The sequence below is a fragment of the Bactrocera dorsalis genome, unplaced genomic scaffold (genome assembly GCF_023373825.1).
Source record: "Bactrocera dorsalis isolate Fly_Bdor unplaced genomic scaffold, ASM2337382v1 BdCtg024, whole genome shotgun sequence".
Taxonomy (NCBI): domain Eukaryota; kingdom Metazoa; phylum Arthropoda; class Insecta; order Diptera; family Tephritidae; genus Bactrocera; species Bactrocera dorsalis.
Window position 1 is genome coordinate 71,560 of NW_026038075.1, and position 18,119 is coordinate 89,678.

Below are 18,119 nucleotides of genomic sequence, written 5' to 3' on the forward strand. Positions count from 1 at the left end.
TGTGGAATCTACGTGGTTGAATACACTGTAAGATATGAGGTGATTAAATATTATACTTTCCAAAGTTTTAACTAACACCGAACCTAACAATTTCGATCTGTTACAACTTTCTCTTTATTATTTTAAATAAACATCACACTGCGTTAATTACCTTCAACGAATAAAAATAATTTAAAAATTCATATTCAATTCATTCAAAATGTTCATAAAAAGTTTAATGTATTAATTTATTACATCCTTATCGTTAGCCTTTAAAAGGCATGACTTAAATCTTTATTAAAGTTTCTTTGTTTATTCACTTTTAGAAATAATAAAATGCACACTTTTTTATTTTAACTGTATTGTTAGGTGAACATTTCAGGATTTAACCCACTCTTCTTCATCTCCACGCATATGGAAAAGAGATAATCATAGCACTCCGACCTAAAATCATCATAAATTACACAATCAACAATACACAAGTAAATGTTTAAACAAATACTCTTACATTGTTTTAGCTTTTTCCCAGCTTTTACCCCAAACATATACCCCATGACGTCGTACTAGCACCGCACTACAACCGGGATACTTAAGCATAGCAGCATACATGCTATCTGCTAAATCTCGTTCAAATGGAGTGTTCTCAATAATTGGTACGACCAGTTCCTCATCGTATCGTAGATAACGTTTTAAGTCCTCATCGTAAACGCCCTGTAGAGAACGAAACATAATTATTAAATGAGATGTAATATAATTTTAGTGCGCACTTTAATCATCTCCAAATGTGTGCAGCGGAAGACTTCTCCAGGCCATAATAAAGTTGCCATTACTGCATGTTGCGAATGTGTGTGTATCACAGCTTCCGCTCCTCTATGACGATAAGCGAGCATAAATAAAGGTGTACATTGACTTTTCGTTAGCCTAATCAAAAAGCAAATAACAAATGTTACATAGATAACTACAAATTTTATAAAATATTACTTTTTGTAATCCGGTGGTAACATAATATCTTTTCCTTCCTCATCCTGTACGAATAAATCATCTGGTTGCATACGTTCCTTTTGTACTCCAGATGGGGCTATATAAATTTCGTTGCTATGCACATTTTTTTGTTTAACTGAAAACTTTTTAATTTTTTGTTCTTACTTACTTATATTTAATACTCATGCCTCCACCTGTGCCAGTTACCCAACTATAATTAATAATACTTGTAAGTTAATATTTTCAAACATGTATATTTATTTAATCCTTACCCAAGATGATAAAATTGCCGACATAATTCTGGTATTAGTTTTCTAGGATGCTCCTATAAAAAGACAGTGAGAATTGTGTTAAATGAATACAATAAAGTTTAAAAATACCTCTGGAAGATCTTTATATAAAGACATATTTCTTTCACTACTTTATTTGTTCTATAATGATTCCGACTGATTCTGATAAGGCATTGGAGGAGGCGATAAGAAATTGTTGTAAGAAAGTAAACAAGAAAATTGTTGGTTGTGGATTTTATTGCCAAACAGTGCTCACAAACTATTAGTAGCCTAAAAAGCATTGCCACTAAAGAATTACTAACTCAATTTGAATGAAAGTATTGGAAAATAATATCAAATGTGTTATTCCTGAATTCAATATATTTCACTTATTACTAACTTACTCCCGTTGGTAAGCAAAAATTTGTTAAAACAACAATAACAGATCTACAAGTTAATAATATTGATAATTTCTTAGCGGCAGTACAGTTGGTAACTCTGCTGTATGGGACAGGCTGGCAAACGAATAAAATCATTTTAATTCGATATTCGTATTCGCTTGCGTTCATTTAACGCGACGTGTTTTCAATAAAATCTCTGTTATTTCTGTGGATTAAATTTGTAAAATAAAATAACAGAAATAAATTTGTACTGCAAATTACTTCTGTACTGAAATTTAACCAGTAAGTGCATATTTATTTAAAGAATATAAGTACTTGATAGTCGTGGATTGAAATAATTGCATAAAGTTTGATGAAATAGTTTGCCTTATTTGCCGGGGGACTATTTGTATGACGTAGATATTAGGTATTTGGTTGAAGATTGCAAAGGGAGGAGGATTTATAAAACTGCCGTTTAACAAAGGTGTCTCTCGCGAGTGCGATAAATTTTGCTTATTATTGTTGGTATGGCGACTGCTTTCGAAATTAAAAGTCAAAGTAATATCATCATGAAATTAGGCAATGTTAAAATGGTCAGCAACAAAAAACAAAGTTCAGTTAACTAATGCCTAATTCATTAAAGTTGGCTGAACGGGTGCACCATATGATATAAATACATTGCGTTGAAAAATACAGTGGAATTAACAACATACATATGGGAAAGTTCAAAACATATACAATTGATTTACCCGATTTACGTTATCGTTATGATTACAATAACTCCGAAATTTATAAAAATATAAATGTTTATGATGACACCCTTCCAACGGGAATTTAAGATCACTTTCGATTTCAACCGAACCGCTCATTAATATTTTGATATGTAATGATTACGACATAGTTGCGTTACATTACGCTTTACCAAAACTCGCTTTGCAGCTGCTTTTGTTATTGATTTTACCCACTTTCTCTTCTCCAGTGCAGTGCTACAAACCGTTATTGGCTCCAAAGCAAATGAAGAGAAATTTTTTTTATACTTCGACAATGTTTTGCATTTATTACTTAATAAACAGGTACTATACCAATATATACTAGTATACAAACTTTTGTGCATATGTTGTACTGGCATACGTATATGTACATATATAAACATATATATATATAATATTAATGTTAACGTGTGCTGCAAATATTGTTAAGCCTTGGCCTGCAATCTGAATAGGTAAAGGCAAATAATATATTGAATATTGCTGTGTAGCATACCGGACTTGGTATTTGAAAAACTCGAAAAAATTTAAATATAACTTTATAATTTATCAAATTCACTAAGGCGAATATCCAGAAATATAAACTATGTACATTTTTGGAAAATACTTTTAAATCTATATTTCTATTAGCAACTTTTGTCTGCAGTCTGTATAAATCTTTAATGTACTGTCGATCTGATATAGTATGTATGAATAAAAGAATTTATGGTTAAATTTTAGAATAGCATCCCTCGATTTCGGGTTAAAATGGGTATGTAATTTATGTTTTGCGCGAATGCGGAGTTATTTTTAAAAATATTACTAATGAAATGAATCTAGTGAGTTTATTTAACATACTAAACTAAAATGTCTTTATTTTATATTCTTTTATACAATTGATTTCTTAAGCCTAGATACAAGGTTTCATCTTAAATTCTAGGAAGTGCAGAGCTTAGGTGTTAGATGATGTGCTGTTTAATTCTCCTTAAAGCGTGCCATAAGTTATAGTTGATGGCCGCTTCATAATTGGCGATGTGTCAATAACATATTTGACACATTCGTTTAATAATTTAACTATATACTTATTGTTTATTTTACACATACATAAACGCCGTTAGCTATTGGTGGCGTTAACTCCCAGACCTCTAAATCGAAGCGTCCCCGCTTCGAATATACTGTAATCTATTAATTTGTGTCGTTAGTTTTATTAATAGTTTCTCTTTTCCTTTTGAATTTTAATATTTAATATAATATATGTATGTTATTACTTTGTAATAAAATAATCTAATATGATTATCGATAATAAATTACTAAATGTCCACCAAACAGGATTTCTTTTTATTTCTTGTTTTATTGGAGTTAACATGTTAAAGTTTTCTAATCTTAAATCAATATTTATTGTTTTAATATATTTTTTTTCACACAAATTTCCCTTCTTTTAAATAATTAAAAAGTTTTTCAGTGGAATTTTCATATTTTTATTATCAATTATTTCTTTATCTTCAAAAGTTATCAAATATACTCCGATTATTGTACGTTTATTCACAATATTCCGGAAATTATTATAGCACCGTCTTTTAAAATATTTATTACTTTATTAGCTTCATTTATCTTAGTACAATTAGTATTATTATTATTATACATGTCAATCTTAAATCAATATTTATTGTTGCCAATCTTAAATCAATATTTGTTGTTTCAATATATTCTTTTACAAAAATTGCTTATATTGACTTCATATTTTATATCTTTAATTATTACATTATGTTCAAAAGTTATCAAGTCTACTAAGTTACTAAGTATATTGTGTGTTTATTCACAATATGTTTTCCGGAAATTATAATAGCACCGTCTTTTACAATATTTATTACTTTGTTTGCTTCATTTACCTTAGTACAAGTATTATTTCTTTAACGGACCGGGATTTTTATCGGGCTAAAGACTGTCAACTGGCAAATTTCTGCCACTACAACAACAACTAGCAACTATAGCTGACGATCTTATTCTAAATCTTACCGATTTGAACGAGATTAGATCTCTGAAAGTACAGCGCTTGGCCGGATAGAATTCGGGTCAAATCCGGATGAACCGGATGTTGTAGGAATTGTACATATTACAATACGCCGACCAGACTTCGGACGCAGCAAACTACGAGCATGCACTGACCGCCATTCACATTAGAGCCATTAACATTTTTACCGACTCCACCCATTGCAGACGTAGAACTCGAATTGTCGCTAGAATTGGGAGTGACCCTTGCACAGGTTCGTTCTGGATAGTGTAGCAGGTTAAACTCCTACTTCTCCAGAATTGACCCTGACATTTCAAACATATGTCCATCGTGCAACGAGTCCCCGCATGACACTAACCACCTCTTTGCATGCCTTGCTAACCCTACATACTAACCTGACACCCCTATCCCCATAGTCCGACCACGTCGAAACAGCACGTAGCCTGTGCTTACCGTTGGATAACTTCAATGACAACTTATCTAATCCTTACCATCCTAACGGGGATTACGATCCGTTTCAATAACAACAACAGCTACTATATATAGTCTGTGTATGGAAAATTTCTTATTTGACAAGTTATCTTAAAAAAACCCTTATATGGAAAACTTTTTTAATTGAAAATGATCACGGTGTCGAGTTGAAATCATGGAGACTGTCTGTCTGTCCGTCCGTTCGTTCAAGCTGTAACGTGAGTAAGAATTGAGATATCTTGATGAAACTTGGGGGTAACTATATAATTTTGTCCTTTTCTTCGCGGAGTGTCACTTATGATGGAAATAATGTTTAACTTATACCCCCGTGGATCCGCCCCTGCTTCCCTTACCCCCATATAACTAATATAAAGTTTTTCGAACTTCAGGGTGACTTTATACCACATATCGCTCATTTGCTGCAAGACCGGCATAAGTCAAAAAAATCGATTCGCCAGAAAACGCGTTTAAAGTTTTCAACTGACTACAACGTTACATGGTGACTCCAACCTTACACCTCTTCTCAAGCGGAGCATATAAGAGGTATTCTTGTGTATTTTTCATTCAACATGAAGTATATTATAACGAACAATTCTGCAGCATTAACTCAAAAATCACGTTTTTTGTTTTATGCCGGTCTTGCAGCAAATGAGCGATATGTTGGCCAATATGTGAGTTACCTTTGAATAAAACCGAGTGAAAACTCGCCCTAGACCCCATATAACTACAACAGGCGTTATGTACCTGGAGATATTTACCTGGCTTCAATCTTTGCAAGTTGCAAGGGTATAAAATGTTTCGTTACACCCGAACTTAGCACTTCCTTACTTATTTTATTCGGCATTGTTTTACTATCACGAATAAAATTAATACTATAATTTTATTTTAATTGATTCCATTTGTTGTTTTAAACCAGAGTTTCAAAAGATCTAAACCTTTTTTTATAAAAGTAAAAACCTTATAGAATTTATATTACCTCCTGCCAAGAATATTGTTATAAAACTGCTATAAAAAGTAAATGATAAAAAATTGACATAATAAATGAAATTAATTAATTATAATATTTCAGTTACGTTTGAAAGTGAATCAACAATTTCTCTGCAATAAGATGTGAAAATTAAATATTCTAGTAGTTGATTAGAAACCGCAGGTACTAATATTTTCTAAATTTATGTACATATGTATATAGCATCAGGCAAAATGTTATTAAATATAAATCTGAAAATTAAAAGTGTTATATGTATATAGTTAATTTTATTTTCCTACTTAAGGGAAGGTTTGAAATAAATTCGTTTCGCATTAAAAGTCTGTCTCAATTCTCTCAGTACTTTATTAGTATAATTGGGTCTCATTATCTATAAACTAAAATTGACAACACTTTTACTGCAATTTTTTTTCGCAAATAATTTGGTGTTAAGTTTATAGCTTGTATTTCGTACATATCTCCTCTATTCACCCTTTACAAATTGTTGTTGTATTTGAAATAGTTCAACTTTTCTTAACAGCCGAGAGTAAATCAATTTTAAGAATATATTTTGAATGTGAATTTAATAAATAAGCAATGTTTGCAACCTTCTATAAGCATTTTTATGGAAATTTAAATACGTACACATGTATAAAAACAATAAGGTGTTGATAACGTAGCGCAATACAAACCTGGAACATTTGAAGGTTGTACAAAGAATGTATAGTTGAACATATTTTTATACCCTAAATAGGGTATATTAAGTTTAAGACACAAAATTTGTAACTGCATGAGGGAAACGTTGGAAATTCGCCATGTCTATCTGTCTTTAATTACACTGACCAATACTTCAGTCAGAATCTGCTTATTTGTTGGATCCGACGATATGGGACTACCATATAGCTGACCTACAAACAACGATCATAATCAAGTTCTTGTGCGGAAACTATTTTACTTCACAAGATATCTTCATGAAATTTGTCTAAGATTATTTTACAAAGCCAACGCTAGAATCTCCAAACAAATATTTCAGATCGAATCACTATAGCTTCTGTGAAAACTTTTTTTTATATTTAAAGGGTATTATAGCTTTGGTGCAACCGGACTTAAATTTTTTCTTGTTATATATTCCATTCCTACTGCGCTACTTACATATATATTATACATATGTATGTACATAAATTTTTTGCAAATGTGCATAGGGAAATAAAAATAGACTTAGATTCTGAGATTGTTCAACCAGGTGTCAAGCCCCTTAACATTGTGTAGTGCATGTTAACCTTCTGCAGCTTTCACAAGGGTCTTGCGAATACATTTTGTATCAAACAAAGCATTATGATGACCTTCAAATATTATCTAGCGTAGTAGTAGTAGAGTAAAAAAGAAAATGTATTGTGAAGAAACTAAAATGTAAAACCAATTTGTATTCCTTCGGAATCAGCTTAAAACCCTTAAGACTTTTAGAATAATAGGCCTTTATAGAAAATACCATTTCTATAAAAGTAATAAATTTCGTAAATTTCTAAGAAAATACTTGACAGATAAACTGGAAGTACTTTCATTGCTATATCAGTGCGCTAACGGTATTGAGCCTGTTGGGAAGTTCATGAGGGCAAATCGATCACACTTTTGCTAAGCGCCTGCTCATAAACTAAAAAACATTTAAGTTTGGCACCACGCCATCACTTTGACTTGAACATAACTTCAAACTTATAAACGTCGGCTCAGATATTTCGCTATTTAAGAGCGCGCCAGCATCTTTGACAAAAAATATCACGCCATATGCATGTACACGTTTTGAGAATTCATATTGCTAATAACATGCGAGAGTCCATGTACATACATTTGTATATTTGTGAATAATTTAAAAGACAATTTTATAAGCTGAGCCAATTAACAATAAACTGACAAGCGTCTATGGCATTATTATGTGTACATATGTATATACATGTGTAATAAAGTGTCGATATACATTGCTATTCGATGCGATCTAATCAAATTGGAAATACATACATATAGTCAGTATATACATGCTTACAAACAAACACGTATGTATGTATACTAGTATCAATTCACAATGCGATCAGAATGATCAGCGGCGATTATTACGACGGCGTGCGGACAGCTATTTCGTGGACATTCGCTCTCAAAACCGTAGTAACAGCAGCAACAGTTGTCTTCATTGTACCTGTTACTTTCAGTTGATTTTAGTTCTCGCCTGACGCGCTCGTGAAACGGTTGATTGGTGGCTTTAGCAAAATATACACATATTTGTGGTTCTATTGTGCCATAGTGAGCTAGTTGTCATTGCTATAAAACGGCACCGGCTTCGTTCTTCAATATTAATATAAAAAAACACTAAATTATAAGCAAAGTATGTGGCGCGATGTTAATGGCGCTTTTGTTCTTGACCATTTAATATTTTAAATAAACTGGTATATTTTTTTCAATGATTGCAGTACACGTAAATGTGTAGTTGACGCAAGGATATTTTTAAATATAAATATTTTTTTAATTAAATAACTTTACGAGTTTTTCATATAATTTCGGTTTAAAAATTATTATTATTTTTGAAACCAAAATTATTTAAAAATACCTTAATACTTATAACAGTAATTTTTTTAAATAATAATATTCTAAAAACCTGCAGTTAATATTATTAATTATAATTTAAAAAAAAACAATAATTTTCTAAAAGAAAATGTAACTTTTTGTCCGTAATAATCTTCAAAAGCACATTGATTTTTTATAAATAATAATCTTTCAAAAGAAAATAGAATTTTTTTAATAATTATCTTCTAAAAGCAAAAAATTATGTTATTCCAAAATAATAAGAAATATATATTATAAATTAAAAAATTTAAAGAAGTTGTTGATATGTGTTTCAAAGTAAACATAACACATGCATATATTATAATCGAAATGGAACACTGACCTATCTCATTCCGTTTATAAAAACTGCCATAAATGCGATTATCTACAAATTTTCGCTGCTTCCACTCCAACATATGTCTATAAATAACAAATAATGCATTTCAAATATTTTTTATATTTTAGCCAACGAAAGTATTGTATATTAAAAAGAAAACTTTCCTGATAACAAAGTCACAAACATGTCAGCCAAAGCCATTTCCGAAGCCACTGGCAAAGATATATTGAATCGTTTTTTGAACGTGAATGGAGCATCTGGTGCAGCACAATGTCGTTTCGCAACAGTCAACACAGAAACGGATTGGTCTCAGTTGACCGTAAAAAATCCTTGGCTTTTGGATACTGTAAGTACTCCATTAAATTAGTATTTATTTATTATTTATTGCTAAATTAATCACACTGCTTATTTTTCATATCACTTTCATCGAACTACATACATATACTTAAAAAAATGAGCGAAAATCTGATAAGCATATTCACTAAACATCACATATACATCTTGTTTTTTATTAAACACATATTCGTCTTTGAACTTGAACTCTACCGGCTAAAATGTTAATGTGTCATCTATTCGCAATCGGTATTAACCAATTCAAACTTAAAATACTCATAGAGACCTGTTTCTATATACATACATATGTATGTGAGAACATGATCTCACATCACATGGTTGCGTGGAAAAAATATTGTGCTACCGTTATACTGATAAGATAATTGATAGTAAGAGAGAATTAGATTTTTATTGAAACTTATTGCTGCACTGATTAAGAGGTTTTTAATTGGTTGATCTGTTGATAATGGCTACTACGTGAGCACACAGCAGTATTGTACTACGATTTTTTGTTTTTTATTAATGATCCTTTCATTATCTGCTGACAATATAACTGTTAATATTTTTGGAGGTGACATATGTTCGTACTGTTGATAGCAGCACGATTGACACACTTGATTGTTGAGTATTTATGCACAACGCGAACACGATTATATTTTTATAAGCAAAGTGTTATCGTATGTGCACCTCTTAGTCATAGATTTGAAATTTTAAATAATTTTTAGAAATCGCGCCATGATTTTGCACTTAATCAACGCTATTAAAACTCAGTGCGTTCTTTAGTCAACATTTTCATGAATTAAAATTAACAAAGTAATGTGATAATACATTTTGAGTGGCCTATTTTCGTTTTCCTACTTTTTTCATAGTATATTTTTAGATATATAAGTGCTGGCGATAAGGCGACAAGTTAACGCTTTGGGGCGATTCGATGACAGCGCTCCCACTAATTACTCAATATATGTAGTGTGTGTGTTTGTTATTTCTGTACACAAATTAATAGAATAAACGTTAAATGTCCATAATTGCGTGTAGGTATTTACATACGTATATATGTATGTATGCATACGTCACTCATCATGCAATGTAAAGGTTTCCGTTTTTGTTTATATTTACTTAAACGTGCACGTAATGGCTTCAAAGTTCTCTTTCTCTTTTCCAATGTATTAATTTAATATTTTCACGTTTTTATGCTGAACAATAACTCCGTAGGGATAAGATTGCTAGCGCTAGTACACTCATATGTACAAATTGCATATGTATATGAATTATACATTTTTATTATTTTTCATTTTAGTTTGTGTGCGTCGAGGTGGTCTGATGTTGTTTACTTGTGACGTCAGGTGAATAGCACAACAAGTAAAGAATCGATTGTATTCACAATTGAGTGCGCGAAACCGGCTTCCCGCTAAATGATGAACAGTATTTACAGTTATTCTTATTTTTTTGGCTTAATTTTGAGAAATAGTTTGCCAAATCCCCATTATTATTACATTTTATTATTAAAAAAATGATTTTAATTGGTGACTTTAAAAGTTTTAAAAATCTATACAGAACGGTGGTGACTGTTATATTGTTGTTGTAGCGGAATATTTCATACCATCCCGTTTGGGGAAAAGCGTAAAATTAACTGTCATCGAGTCACCTAACTTCAAGTGCAGAATCCGAGCTATTCCTATGGAGTCGTACAAAAGTAAGAGCCCTGTTAGGATTAGCTTGGTTTGATAGGGTATGCAAAAAGCTGGATGGGGTCCCTCAAAAACGCAATGCATGCAAGACATATGTATGTATTCTGGACAGGTTGTTTTGCAAACTCTAATGACTTGGAAATGTAGCCGTTTGGCCAGTTTTTTTTATTGTTTTTTTTTTTACATAAATATGTAAATAAAATGCCGTCCTTCATTTTTTAGACAATTCAAAGCCATTTTTGCAATAATTTTTTTTGTAATATCTAAAATATATTTTCTTATTTATGAAAAATAGCTTCTATAATTTCACAGCGATTTCAACTGCTTGTAAAATCAAATATGATATTTATGATGGAATATTTTTTCACTTCCTTATGAATATGAATATGCGGCTTGTCACATTTGCATTTCAGCAAATAATTCCTCCATCTGTGCTTCTCATTTTAAATGTTTAAACAAGTTCAAAGGCCATTCGAGTAAATATTTGAATTACTTTACAGTAAGTAACCTTTGTTTCCCATTGGACATAAGCTCTTACATACATACTATACAACACGACACTTTTGTACATGAGTACACACATGTATACATGGGTTTTCAATACTTTACATTCACAAATGACAATACTTTCATTCACTTTCTTTTATGTACATATGTATTTCTCTACTATGTTGCCTTCCGTTATTCGGAGGACACGTGTCTCATGCTAACTTGTAGTACTCATTTGCATATATGCATACATATACTATATTTACCATATATGTTAAACTTATATATATATATAATTTTTATTGCAGCCACTAGTTGTGAAACCGGATCAATTGATTAAGCGCCGTGGTAAATTGGGTTTAATCGGTGTTAAGAAAAATTACGAGCAAGTCAAAGAATGGATTGGTGAACGTATTAATAAGGATCAGAAAATTGGTAATGCTGTGGGCAAACTGCGTAACTTCATAATTGAACCTTTTCTGCCGCACGATGAGGTGAGAAAAAGCACAAAATTAAAATAATTATAAAATATAATATTGAATTTTAAATTTCTTTACTACAGTCCGAAGAGATGTATGTCTGCATTTATTCTCACCGCAGCGCTGATACTATTCTCTTCTACCACCAAGGTGGTGTTGATATCGGTGATGTTGACGCGAAAGCCCTGAAACTGGATGTGTTGGTTAATAAAGAAACGTCCGTTGAGGAAATCACCACAAAATTGTTGGTTCATGTCGCTGACGTGGCCACAAAGGAACGTATCGCTACTTTTATATACGCACTGTACAGAGCTTATGTTGATCTTTACTTTACCTATTTGGAAATCAATCCCTTGGTCGTGACTAAAACCAGTATGTACATTTTGGATTTGGCTGCCAAATTAGACTCAACGGCCGATTTCATATGCCGCCCAAAATGGGGTGATGTTGAGTATCCACCACCATTCGGACGTGATGCTTATCCCGAAGAGGCATACATATCCGATTTGGATGCCAAGAGTGGCGCTTCATTGAAGGCAAGCATTTTTGTATATCATATAAATAGATTATTGTGTTTACATTAATTATTATTTTGAACAGCTGACAATATTGAATCGTAATGGTCGTATTTGGACTATGGTAGCAGGTGGTGGCGCCAGTGTTATTTACTCAGATACAATTTGTGATTTGGGCGGCGCTTCTGAGTTGGCCAATTATGGTGAATACAGTGGTGCACCTTCTGAGCAACAAACATACGAATATGCCAAGACAATTTTGACACTTATGACATCATCACCCAAACATCCCGAAGGCAAAGTGCTGATCACTGGTGGTGGTATTGCCAATTTTACAAATGTGGCTGCAACCTTCCGTGGTATAATAACGGCCCTGCGAGAATTCCAACCCAAGCTGGTCGAACACAATGTGTCGATTTTCGTGCGTCGTGCCGGCCCCAATTATCAAGAAGGCTTGCGCAAGATGCGCGAATTCGGCTCCACACTTGGCATTCCATTGCATGTGTTTGGTCCAGAGACACATATGACTGCGATTTGTGGTATGGCGTTGGGTAAACGACCCATTCCACAAACCACCGCAGCGGAATTCTCCACGGCCAATTTTCTACTACCCGGCGGTCAGCAAGCACAATCAGAGTTGAAGACGTCTGAGACTGCAGTGAGCAATAATGGCGGTAAGTTGACTTTTCGTTTTTATTCATCTGCAATGAACAAAAATCTTTCAAAATGCATTGCTCGAGGGTGAATAAGTGCATTTGGAAGATTTTGCATGGTTCTAAAAATGACATTGATGTTTTCTGTGTACTTTGTTTCATAAAATCTTATTTTTGGCATGAAAGTATATTTCTAATCATTTAAATTATGCCAGTTAATATTTTGTTGCATTAAAAACACCGACCATGACATTTTTCATTAAAATGGATTTCTATCATTGAGACATTTTATTTATTATAAAGTTTGTTAACGCAAAAAAAATAGTAAAAAAAAAGAAATAACAGGTGGGCTGAGAAGTTCGTTAGTTAACATAGGAAAAATTATTCAATATAATTACCTTCGAGTGCGATAAAACGATTCGAACTTTTCCGTCAAAAATCAATGCTTATAAACACATGAAATACTTTATTTTTATTAAGTTTTTGTAAACTAAACCAAGTTGCTTCACTAAAAATGGTATATCTCATAAAATAATACTGCGACAGCTATCAAATTTGAACGCGTCTCCTTTGAAGGTTGGGGCTGACTAAAAATTATATGGATTTAATACCAGTAGTGTCAACTATGTATCAACTTACGAACTTTTCAGTGCACCTGTTACTTTAGCTAAAAACACATATGTTTATATGAAATTCGCCGCAAAGCGGATGAAAGTCGAATTTTATTTATTATTATTTTGTTTTATTAAAAATATTATTTAGTCAGTAAAAAAGTTTTTTGTTTTTAATTTTATTTCAACAATTTTTTATTTAATTTCAAACAAAATTTCTTTTAGTTTTATTTCAACAAAATTGTTATTTTTTTATTTAAAAAAATATTTTGTGCATTGCTGTTTTGTATTACTTCGAAATTGTTTTCTTATTAATTCATATTATTTTAATTTCGCTTCAACAAATTTTATTTAGTATTATATCAACAAAATTGATATATTTTTATTTAAAAATTATGTATTGTATATCTTCAAACAATTTTTTATCTATATGCAATTTATCCTTTATTTAACTGTATGAAGTAAACCTACTAATAACGTATTTTCAAATATATTCTCTATATTTTTGTATGTATCCTCTACGTCCGTCCTCATGTTTGTATGTAATTGGTTATCCTGCTCAACATCACCACCACCACAATTTCCGAATCCACCACCACCATTAATGCCAAAAAATATACCTTGATTGAAAACCATTATATGTTATTTGGGCCAAAAATATATTTCACGTATTTTGAATATTTTATTGACGTCAACAATTAAACAACATATGATTATATCTGTTGTTGTTGTTTCTTTATATGAAATGTCACGAAATTTATATAAACGTGGTTGGAAACGTAAACGTAAATGACATAACCGTTATATGGTATTATGTAACGTATCCAATGCTATGTGTTTGTGCTCGTGTATGTTTGCCTGTTCTTGTGCATCTATCCCGTTCGCCTCACGTTCATATCTAAAAAAAAATCCAAAAAACGTCCTGATACGTTCTATATCCTGCTCGAAATCAACTGCAATAAAATACATTCGTTGTTATCGAACTCAAAACCAAAATCGAAAATCATTTGGGAACACATTTAAGGTATAGGTTCATCACCACAATCGATTAAACTACCACCTATTTCGGCAGATGACTCTTTCGCAAATGATTCTGTGCCAAACAATGTCGTAAATGCGCATACGCGCAGATTTTTCAGCGACAAAACGAAAGCTATCGTCTGGGGTATGCAGCAACGCGCTGTACAATCGATGCTCGACTTCGATTTCATTTGCAGGTGAGTAAAAGTAAGGAACAACTAATTAAATGTTAACACTACATTTCCTTTTACATACATTTCCAGACGTGATGAACCGTCCGTTGTCGCTATGGTGTATCCCTTTACAGGTGATCATAAGCAAAAGTACTATTGGGGCCACAAAGAGATACTTATTCCAGTTTATAAGAAAATGTCCGATGCTGTTAAAAATCACAAAGACGTTGACGTAATGGTGAATTTCGCCTCGTTGCGTTCTGCTTATGACTCCACATTGGAGGTGTTGGAATTCCCACAAATACGTACCGTAGCCATCATTGCTGAGGGTATACCAGAAAATATGACACGTAAATTAATTGTGGCTGCCGACAAGAAAGGCGTTTCCATTATTGGACCCGCCACTGTGGGTGGTGTTAAGCCTGGTTGCTTCAAAATCGGCAACACCGGTGGTATGTTGGACAACATTTTGCACTCAAAACTCTACCGTCCCGGCAGTGTGGCATATGTGTCTCGTTCCGGCGGTATGTCGAACGAATTGAACAATATTGTTTCGAAAGCCACCGATGGTGTGCTCGAAGGCATTGCAATTGGTGGCGATCGCTACCCAGGCTCCACATTTATGGATCACATTTTACGCTATCAGGCCGATCCAGAGGCTAAGCTGATCGTGTTGTTGGGTGAGGTGGGCGGCACCGAGGAGTATGAGGTGTGCGCTGCGCTCAAGGACGGACGCATTAACAAACCTCTGGTTGCATGGTGTATCGGCACATGCGCTAGTATGTTCACTTCTGAGGTACAATTTGGTCATGCAGGTTCATGTGCCAACTCAGATCGCGAGACAGCATCCGCTAAGAACAAGGCATTGCGTGAGGCTGGTGCCTATGTGCCCGACTCTTTCGACTCGTTGGGTGATCTGATTCAACAGGTATACGCCGAATTGGTGAAATCGGGACGTATCGTTCCTAAAGAGGAAGTACCACCACCAACAGTGCCAATGGATTACTCATGGGCACGTGAATTGGGACTAATTCGTAAGCCTGCCTCCTTTATGACATCCATCTGCGATGAACGTGGCCAAGAATTGCTATACGCCGGCATGCCTATTAGTGAAGTGCTCAATAAAGACGTGGGTATCGGCGGTGTTGTATCGCTATTGTGGTTCCAACGTTGTCTACCACCATACGTTTGTAAATTCTTCGAAATGTGCCTAATGGTGACTGCTGATCATGGACCCGCTGTTTCGGGTGCGCACAACACGATTGTTTGCGCACGTGCCGGCAAAGACTTGGTATCTTCCGTAGTCAGTGGCTTGTTGACAATTGTGAGTTTACGCCGGTAACAGGCAGAAATCCAATGGAATTATCTATATTATTATCTGTTTGTTTCTGTATTTAATAGGGTGATCGTTTCGGTGGTGCACTTGATGGCTCTGCACGACAATTTTCTGAGGCTTATGACTCGAATTTACATCCCATAGATTTTGTCAATCAAATGCGTAAAGATGGAAAACTGATTATGGGTATTGGTCATCGTGTCAAATCCATAAATAATCCCGATGTGCGTGTTAAAATCATCAAAGAATTTGTTTTGGAGAATTTCCCATCAGCACCACTACTGCGATACGCGCTGGAAGTTGAGAAAATTACCACAAACAAGAAGCCAAACTTGATTTTGAATGTGGATGGTGTCATTGCCACCAGTTTTGTGGATATGTTGCGCAATTGTGGTTCGTTTACGAGGTGAGTTGATTAGTACGTTAGCAAAATGTGTAGGTATTGGCTTAAGCAAGCTTAAAAAATAGTTTTAATTAATTATAATGCTACGGTATCAACTGAATTTAAACAATAAAATTTTATATTCATAATTGTTATTTACATATTGATATTTCTTTCTTCTCTGTTTGCAGTGAGGAAGCGCAGGAATACATCAACATCGGTGCAATTAATTCCCTATTCGTGCTCGGTCGCAGTATCGGTTTCATCGGTCACTACATGGACCAGAAGCGTCTGAAGCAGGGTCTATATCGTCATCCTTGGGATGATATCTCTTACGTTATGCCCGAGCAATTCAATTAAATCGCTTAAAGGATTTGAGATTTAATTGAATGATCTATAATACATATTCAAAAGTAATCGCTTTATAATTGTGAACTTAAATTATAATTATCCCACATTAACAGAAAGCTTCAGTACCTTAATATGTATAAAAGCATATTTGGTACATGTGTATGTACATACTTCAAAATATGTATATAGTTATATCAACGACGCATGCGTGGTGGGAATATGCATTGCAATTATAAACTCATTTATAAACACACATACACACTCCACTAAGTTTAACTTAAAGTTGTTAACATTTAATGAAGATTAGTAAAGGCAAACAAAAATTTACAATCCATATTGAAACTGTTTTAGGTTTAGCATCTTTCAAGTGCATTTTTTTCTACGTTTTCTTCATTAATTTGTGACTTGATTAAAAAAATACTTTCCACACCTGGTTATAACCCTTTTTTATAATTAATATACTTATAATTAGGTTCATATATGAAGAATTGGTGGTACAACACCATAGATGTGTGAAATGTAAATTTGTTTTGGAACTTTTGGTATCATTGTTTCAGATTGTAAAATAATTTTATAAACAAGAAATGAAATTGTGTAAACCACAAAATAATAAATAAATAAATAATTTGTTTAGGTTAAATAAAAGCAATGAAAATGACTTATTGTAAATTAATTAAATATGTTTATTGAATTACTATATCCAAAATGGTATTTATTGAACCAACTGTTGTATGCATATCATAAAATACATATGTTATACGAACTATTGAATGTATGTATGTATTGGATGCACCATGCACTTGTTAAAGTTATGTATTTTTGTATTCTCATTAAATACTATGAGATGAAATTTATTCAGATTGGCGACAGTTGCAATACGAAGGTCAAATAATTAGTCAAAAGAGCAACGTATAATAAAGTTATTTCGATGTGGTATGCCAGCAACGGTCGCGGGTGTATACAAACAATATTGGTTCCTTTGCACTGAATTTATGTACGTGGTTTTTTAATAAAACAAAATATTGCTATTCAAAATTAATGGAATACAATATATAAAAATTCATTTAGAGATAAATTTGGGCGTAAATATACGTAATTAAGTATATCAATCGTATTTAGAACATATTGTCCTCGTTTTATTTCTATTGATGTCCTCTTTGTTGTTGTTGTATACTTAAGAAGTAAGTAACCACTATATGCGTAATTATAGTTGCCCGACCAAGGATTGTCAACACAGCAGCAATTACTATTTGGATAAGCTCTTACATTGCATATAACTTTTAACATCGTCACCGCAACTATTTAATACAGTTCGACTTAATATAAACAATTGTGCTCTTTAAAGCGGTGATAGTTAAA

At 33.0% G+C, this 18,119-nt stretch overlaps 2 protein-coding genes across 6 annotated transcripts; one reads left to right on the forward strand and one right to left on the reverse strand.

Moving 5' to 3' along the window:
• Window positions 1-184: 184 nt before the first annotated feature.
• Window positions 185-1,486, reverse strand: LOC105229146 (probable methylthioribulose-1-phosphate dehydratase). Its single transcript, XM_011209246.4, has 7 exons — window positions 1,341-1,486; window positions 1,233-1,285; window positions 1,130-1,171; window positions 961-1,074; window positions 747-900; window positions 488-690; window positions 185-423 (listed from the first exon to the last, which is right to left on the reverse strand). The coding sequence occupies exons 1-7, from the start codon at window positions 1,365-1,367 to the stop codon at window positions 345-347; spliced, it is 672 nt and encodes a 223-aa protein (XP_011207548.1). The 5' UTR covers window positions 1,368-1,486; the 3' UTR covers window positions 185-344.
• A 269-nt stretch (window positions 1,487-1,755) lies between these two features.
• Window positions 1,756-17,418, forward strand: LOC105229145 (ATP-citrate synthase). 5 transcript variants are annotated; one of them, XM_011209243.4, is made up of 9 exons: window positions 1,756-1,912; window positions 8,859-9,076; window positions 11,549-11,734; window positions 11,803-12,255; window positions 12,320-12,908; window positions 14,523-14,715; window positions 14,782-16,015; window positions 16,093-16,433; window positions 16,601-17,418. In XM_011209243.4, exons 2-9 carry the CDS (start codon window positions 8,915-8,917, stop codon window positions 16,767-16,769), a joined length of 3,327 nt encoding a protein of 1,108 aa, XP_011207545.2. In that variant the 5' UTR covers window positions 1,756-1,912; window positions 8,859-8,914; the 3' UTR covers window positions 16,770-17,418. The 5 variants fall into 5 exon arrangements, with proteins under 5 accessions (XP_011207545.2, XP_029407354.2, XP_011207547.2 ...); XM_029551494.2 differs by having other exon boundaries at window positions 14,571-14,715; XM_011209245.4 differs by lacking the exon at window positions 1,756-1,912 and adding an exon at window positions 7,914-8,175 and having other exon boundaries at window positions 14,571-14,715.
• Window positions 17,419-18,119: the final 701 nt, after the last annotated feature.

Excerpts from the sequence above, each read along its gene's own strand:
- LOC105229146 (XM_011209246.4), bottom strand. The coding sequence starts at position 1,367 with ATGTCTTTATATAAAGATCTTCCAGAG. Across the intron at positions 1,286-1,340 it reads TATATAAAGATCTTCCAGAG|GAGCATCCTAGAAAACTAAT; the intron begins GTATTTTTAAAC and ends GTCTTTTTATAG. Across the intron at positions 1,172-1,232 it reads CGGCAATTTTATCATCTTGG|TTGGGTAACTGGCACAGGTG; the intron begins GTAAGGATTAAA and ends TATTAATTATAG.
- LOC105229145 (XM_011209243.4), top strand. The coding sequence starts at position 8,915 with ATGTCAGCCAAAGCCATTTCCGAAGCCACTGGCAAAGATATATTGAAT. Across the intron at positions 12,909-14,522 it reads TGCAGTGAGCAATAATGGCG|GTATAGGTTCATCACCACAA; the intron begins GTAAGTTGACTT and ends AACACATTTAAG. Across the intron at positions 16,016-16,092 it reads TCAGTGGCTTGTTGACAATT|GGTGATCGTTTCGGTGGTGC; the intron begins GTGAGTTTACGC and ends TGTATTTAATAG.